We start from the raw sequence: 7,500 nt of genomic DNA, 5'->3' as shown, positions 1-7,500 counted from the left end.
GGGGGGTGGGGGAAGAGGAGGTGGAAGTGGAGGAGGAGGAGGCGGGGGTGGAGGAGGTCGAGGGAATGAAGGGAATAATGGACAGGGGAAAAATGGCGAGAAAAGGGGGTTGAAAGGGGAGAGAGGATCAAAGAGAAGCGGCTGAATGGGGTCGATAGCAAGGAGTAAAAGGGGAAGTAATGACATGGGGGTAATGGGGCGCACCGGGGGGTTAAAACTAGGGGGGTAACAAAGGGGTAAAATGGGTAAATGCTGTTAAGGGGCGAGAAGGTTAAATGGATAGAGTTTATGTTTGCAAAGATGTCAAGAGAAAAAATACTTATTCAGAGACTTCTTCTTCCCCTCAATTGTCAGACTTTGGATTTCTCTAATTGCTTCCGTTTTTCCTTGACTTCTGTAAATTTTCGCCCTTTATGAGACAAGTCTATCATCTTATCCTTCTTTCTTCTTGACTTTCTTTTATTTCTTTTCAGCCTTATCTGAAAAGGACACTGGGTACTTAAAAATTGGCGACTCAGTCGAGATCATACTCGTTGAACAATTAATGTTGACAAAATTCACTTACAGGCTGCTCTGACGAGAGGAGAAGGAGTCCATTTTGGCATAAAGCTGACTTAATCTAGTGTCAACAACAAACTAAAATCCAAATTAAAGCGATTAGGCAAAAGATCTAGAGCTGCTAAGATCTATACAGTGTAAATACCATATTTTTCTCTTTAAGAATTTCTCCCAGTGTTCATCGGACGTTTATAAAAATACCAGATGTAGGACGACGAAAAGAGTCTGGTCCATAATTTTATAATTTTAGAATCAGTATATTTGAGAGAGAGAGAGAGAGAGAGAGAGAGAGAGAGAGAGAGAGAGAGAGAGAGAGAGAGAGAGAGAGAGAGAGAGAGATTCCTTGATTAATTTCCCCTTTTTCTGAGGTGAATGGCCGCTGCACTCAGTAACTGAACTTAGCTAAGGAAAGAATGCAAATCCTTCAAAACCTGTACGAAAAGACCTTAATCAACTTGTTATACCAATTTCGTAATCAACGTAAAGCTATACTTAGTAACGAAATAAAATAATAACTATGCCAATCTAACTCCAATGTTATCAACACATAAATCACCTAAAATACTGACTTCAGCCAAATACATTATAGCAAACGTTTTAATTTGTAAATATCTGCGCGTGGGTTCTAATCACAGTTTAATAAGGTAAACTTGGCTTCGGTCTGTGCGTTTCAACACACAGTTATTCGTCTGAATGTGTTATATCAACTTCGCATTTCGCAGACAGGAGAATATGAATAATGCGGACGCAGAGCTTCTTATTTATCGAGGTTCACACTTTACCCAGATCTAGCTTCGATAATATGAATAAACACGCTACAGGGGAGAGAGAGAGAGAGAGAGAGACTGCTCAGGTCACTTTGTTTAAGATCTGATTACAAATAAGCAATACAGAATATATAAAAAAAAAATTAAAGGAATATGTAATATATACCTATATAATGTCAGAGCAAATACCATACAATACTATTACTAATCCCTATCGTCCTTTCAAAAGAAAACAATAACTGTCTAGATTACTAAAAAATAAATAAGAATATTCTAAGCAATTCGGCTTCATTAAATTATAAAACGTTTTATGATACAGGAAAATTTGGCAATCGGACACCAAACAGGACCACTGCGCCATAAAGACACGGGTTTCATTTCCTCATAACAACATCGCAGTTATTACAAATGTTATATTATTACCACAAGACACACATAGTAAGCCCCGTACTGCAATATACTAAAAAGGGTTTATCTAAATTATGACAGCAGATATTATATGATTACTTCGGATAGCGGAACACGAATACGTTATTCTTCTGAAAATGAAAATACACATTTTTGTCCCTCGTGAATACAGAAAAAACAATTTCTCTACCTAATTTATACATAATCTATATTTGCCTTTTAAATATGTGCAAATGAACTAATCTTTACCTACTTATAAGGGCATGTAATTTATCTCACGTCGTATAACTACTGTTACATCCATCACTATCCAGATTTGCTGTTTAGTGTAATTAGCGACATAATCCATTTTTATTACCTGTGTTGCACAGAAAAGTAAATATTTTCACCTAAAGTATGTATTTATTCCCTAATCTCTAAACAAATTCTAGACTTTTCTCGTCCGTAGACGAGTTTTTTTTTTTTATTACGAGTAAAGTAAATTGCCTCTCGACGTCAGAGGTACCCATAATTTTTTATAAGTTATTATTATTATTATTATTACTATTATTATTATTTTGGTTTATCACAGTCATCCTATTCGACTGGGTGGTTTATATAGTTTGGGGTTGCGGATTGCATCATGCCTCCTTAGGAGTCCATCACTTTTCTCAATATGTGCGTTGTTTCTAGTAGCACACTCTTTTGCGTGAGTCCTAGAGCTCCTTCGACATCTAGTTTTTCTAGATTCCTTTTCAGGGATCTTGGGATCGTGCCTAGTGCTCCTATGATTATGGGTACAATTTCCACTGGCATATCCCACATCCTTCTTATTTCGATTTTCATGTCTTGATATGTATCAATTTTTTCTTTCTTTCTTTCTCATCTACTCTGGTGTCCCATGGTATTGCCACATCAGTGATTGATACTTTCTTCTTGATTTTGTCAATCAATGTCACGTCTGGTTTATTGGCACGTATCACCCTATCTATTCTGATACCATAGTCCCAGAGGACCTTTGCCTAATCGTTTTCTATCACTCCCTCAGGCTGGTGTTCGTACCACTTATTACTGCAAGCTAGCTGGTGTTTCTTGCACAGTTCCCAGTGGAGGGCTTTTGCTGCTGAATCATGCCTCTTTTAGTACTGGTTCTGTGCAGGCGCCGGACATTCGCTTGCTATGTGGTTTATGGTCTCGTCTTTCATATTGCACTTCCTGCATATGGGTGAGATGTTATTTCCATTTATTGTTCTTTGAACAAATCTGGTTCTTAGGGCCTGATCTTGTGCCGCTGTTAGCATTCCTTCTGTTTCCCTCTTGAGTTCTCCCCTCTGTAGCCATTGCCATGTTTCACCACTGGCCAGTTCTTTAGTCTGTCTCATGTACTGTCCGTGCACTGGTTTGTTGTTCCATTCCTCTGTTCTGTTTTTCATTCCCCTGTCTCTGTATATTTCTGGGTCTTCGTCTGCTTTTATCAGTCCTTCTTCCCATGTACTCCTTAGCCACTCGTCTTCACTGGTTTTCAGATATTGCCCCGGTGCTCTGCTCTCTATGTTGGCGCAGTCCTCTATGTTTAGTAGCCCTCTCCCTCCTTCCTTTCGTGTTGTGTATAGTCTGTCTGTATTTGCTCTTGGGTGTAGTGCTTTGTGTACTGTCATGTGTTTCCTAGTTTTCTGGTCTATGCTGGGAGTTCAGCCTTAGTCCACTCCACTACTCCTGCGTTGCATCTGATTACTGGTACTGGCCATGCGTTTATGGCTTTCGTCATGTTTTCGGCGATGAGTTTTGACTTGAGTATCGCCTTAAGTCTTTGCACATATTCTTTCCTGATCGCGTCCTTCATCTCTTGGTGTTTTATATCCTCTCCTTCTATCATTCCCAGGTATTTGTATCCTGTCTCATCTATGTGTTTGACGCTATTCCCGCCTATTAGCTTTATCCCCTCATCTATGTGTTTGACGCTATTCCCGTCTATTAGCTTTATCCCCTCAGTCCTTGCTACTTTGCCTCTTTGTATGTTGACCAAGACGCATTTTTCTATTCCAAACTCCATCCTGGTGTCTCCAGATACAATCCTTACAGTCTGGATTAGGGTATCTAGTTCCTTGATGCTCTTACCATACAGCTTGATGTCGTCCATGAACATCAGATGGTTGATTCTGTTGCCTCCTTTCTTGAGTTGGTACCCAACATCCATCTTCTGCAGTACTTTGTCATGGGAATCATGGTTACTACGAAGAGTAATGGGGACAGTTATTATTATTATTATTATTATTATTATTATTATTATTATTATTATTATTATTATTATTATTATTATTATTATTATTCAGAAGATAAACCACTATTCATATGGAACAGGCCTAAAGGGGCCATTGACCTGAAATTCAAGTTTCCAAAGAATATGGTGTTCATTTGAAAGAAGTTACAGTTGATAGAAACTACAGAAAGATGAGATTATTTATTAAAAAAAAAAATAAAAAAATAATTAAGCAGATAAGAATATAGATAAAACAGTAAAATACAATGTGAAAGTTATCTTTAGGAACTGTTTCCCTCCATTCAAGAAGAGAAGCTCGGTGAGCGAAGGCCGCTACAGAGTTTGGCCGCTTTGCAGGTTTTGATTATATAAATCATTTACGTAGAGAGAGAGAGAGAGAGAGAGAGAGAGAGAGAGAGAGAGAGAGAGAGAGAGAGAGAGTGTACAAAGATTTGCTGTAAATGTTATATGCCTGTTGTTGACAATTTCAAGACATAAAAGTGATTTTCCTTACCCATGAGTAGATGAGAAAGAAAGAAAGAAAAAAATGATAAGTATCAAGAAATATAAATTCGGATTTTCTGGGTAGAGGGATTTTACTGTAAAAAAAGAATTCTGTTGTATAAATCTATATAAAAGTATTACGTCAATAATAAAATGCCATATAAAAATGAATTAGCTTCACAATGCTTATCGAAATTTGGCCTTGGATGAGAGCTTCAAGTATAATGCAATAAAATTCTTCAATCTCCGTGGAGGCAATTACAATGCGAGTGATATCTCGTAAAACGATTTACTCCGCTTACTTAATATCTTTAAGGATTTCAAGGCAGCTAATGTGGAAGATTTGTCATTTAATATCTCACAAATACCAAGGGCTATACTAATATAATAATTACATATATATATATATATATATATATATATATATATATATATATATATATATATATATATATATATAATGTATATATACATACATATATATACTGTATATATATACATATATAATGTATATATACATACATATATACTGTATATATATACTGTATATACATACATATATATATATATATATATATACATATATATATATATATATATATATATATATATATATATATATATATATATATATATATATATATATATATATATATATATATAATGTATATATACATACATATATATATGCTGTATATATACATATATATTCTATATATATATATCAAATAGGTCTATGCATATATACATATATATTGTTTATATATTCCTATATATATTTTATATTATATTTATATATATTAGTCTGTTAAGTAAAGGACTATCGTCAAAAGGTCTTGCAATATTTTGTTTCTCTTTCCTTCGTGATTTTGTCTTTATTTATATATACATACATACATATTTTCATGATTCAGTTATACATACATACATACATACATACATACAGTATATATATATATCTATATCTATATCTATTTATCTATCTATCTATCTATCTATCTATATATTATATATATATATATATATATATATATATATATATATATATAATATATATATTTAACATCTGCTTTGGGTAAAACCTGATTTCAAACTTCTATCTATAGCATGGCAACGAAAGTACAAATAGTCGCAAGTCCCGAATTAGAGTAGGTTTGGTCGGTTCTGGATAACTAATTTCTTTTCAGTAACCGTTATAGCATCGTGAGAGCCTTTTGCATAGTTTTGCTCTGCTGCGTATTTAATATGATGCCAAACACATACCAGAACCTTGAAAAACCAAGGCAGTAGCTAGCTGCTAGGCAGGGTAAAAGAAATGACGACTATTGCCAGAACTGTAAGCCCGGTAACAGAAAGGTAACAGAAATTATTTATTCGAGATGTCTTTGGTATACTATGAAACGGTGAAAAATGCAAAATTGTGGTTGACATTAGAATATGACAACAAAAAACCAAGGATTTATTTGTAAAATTCAAGTTGCAATAACTCACGGTCCAGGAATCAGTATATAAGCCTTTTTCCATTGAGCTTGATCCCTAATAAACCAGGAGTATGTAAGGAAAAGTTTAAACAGGTTTTCTTAACAAGGCAATGAGTATTTGTCAGGGTACTTTTTCTTACATTAAATACAGCAATAATAATAATAATAATAATAATAATAATAATAATAATAATAATAATAATAATAATAATAATAATAATAATAATAATAATAAACTGCAACGCACCATAAACACTAAACGAAAGAAAGCTTAAACCTCATTATATTTTCGTATCGTGAGATGCCAATTTAAGTAAGAACAATAAGAAATAATGGAAGGAACTCTTTCGCACAAGGTCAGTCTATCTCAGTAAACCTTTTTTGAACGGGCGGCACAAAGCAATTAATGAACTCATCATATACCGGTCTACGTGCCGTGAACTTTTGCAACTGTTAATGAATATTAGAATTTATGCACTGAAATTACAATTATTACGGTTGCATGAGCATTCAGATTATGGCACTGATGATTGTTATAAAAAGGAAATTCGGTGTTCTAGCACTCATGATTGCCAGTAAATTTTCAGGAATGGAGCCATTCTGCTAAAAGTTTTTTTAGCAGAATGGCTCCTGTCAAAATTTAGTGGGCTTAGATTAATTCAAACTTACATTGGATAGACCACATCATTTAAATTGACAAATCTGCTTTTAAACGTTTGATGTTATCTTTACTAGTACTGAGTTCTTACCTTGACCCTCCAGACCAGAGCTTTGTACTACCACTGCCAATTCCTGTTTAAAATATTTCTCTTGTATTTTGGCCGACGTAACTGAATCAAACCAATCCGTTTATACAGTGACATTGTTCTTGTTCAGTGTACCCTTCCTCTATTCGACTAGCACTGATTTTAATACCACTTTTACTATAAGTACTATAATAAGTTCTGCTTTAAGTATTACTCAAAGTGGTACTTTAAATCAAGTGCAATTTATGTCACTACTTACTTCAGCTCAAGGAAGCGCTCTCCACATCTCAGGCGGTCTCGTAACACCAACCAATCCACTCCTTCCCACATTTATTCCATGGAATCAACAATGATGTGATGGCCCAGTTCGGTAACCGTTTACTTGCCTCTGCTACCAAGCTTTGGGTTTTTTTCATGCTTCTGTTTTCCCCGAATCCAGTAATCTCTCTCTTTACACGAGGGGTATCTGTTATTCCTTCAGAGCTAATCCTAACTTTTCTTTTTCCATTTTCTATTTTCCTTTTGGGCAAAGGGTTACTAATCCCATCGGTTTTAGCACTGAGAAAGAAATCACTAAAAATATATGACTGGCTATTCCACGTCCTTGCAAATGACTAGAATAAGAAATTATGAGATTTAAATTAAAAGTTCTCAGGTATCCTCCACGCCTTACAGCGGTACTTTAAAAATTCACGTGAACATGCAAAAAAATAATTTTTCTTCATTAAGAGAGTCCTTGATATTTCTATAACAATTTTCAATGACGCATATTCTCACCTAGTATTTCCTCACTCACG

General features: G+C 34.7%; 1 protein-coding gene across 1 annotated transcript in view; it reads right to left on the bottom strand.

Moving 5' to 3' along the window:
• LOC136826670 (uncharacterized) overlaps nt 1–7,500 on the bottom strand; it is a 72,297-nt gene that overhangs the window by 12,744 nt on the left and 52,053 nt on the right. Inside the window, exon 3 of the mRNA XM_067084027.1 lies at nt 7,500. This exon is cut by the window's right edge and continues 97 nt beyond it. Coding sequence (XP_066940128.1) covers nt 7,500 — 1 coding nt within the window. The remainder of the gene's footprint in view (nt 1–7,499) is intronic.

The sequence above is a fragment of the Macrobrachium rosenbergii genome, chromosome 41 (assembly GCF_040412425.1).
Source record: "Macrobrachium rosenbergii isolate ZJJX-2024 chromosome 41, ASM4041242v1, whole genome shotgun sequence".
NCBI lineage: Eukaryota > Metazoa > Arthropoda > Malacostraca > Decapoda > Palaemonidae > Macrobrachium > Macrobrachium rosenbergii.
The sequence above is the reverse complement of the archived record's forward strand: the minus strand, read 5'-3'. Positions and strand labels throughout refer to the sequence as shown.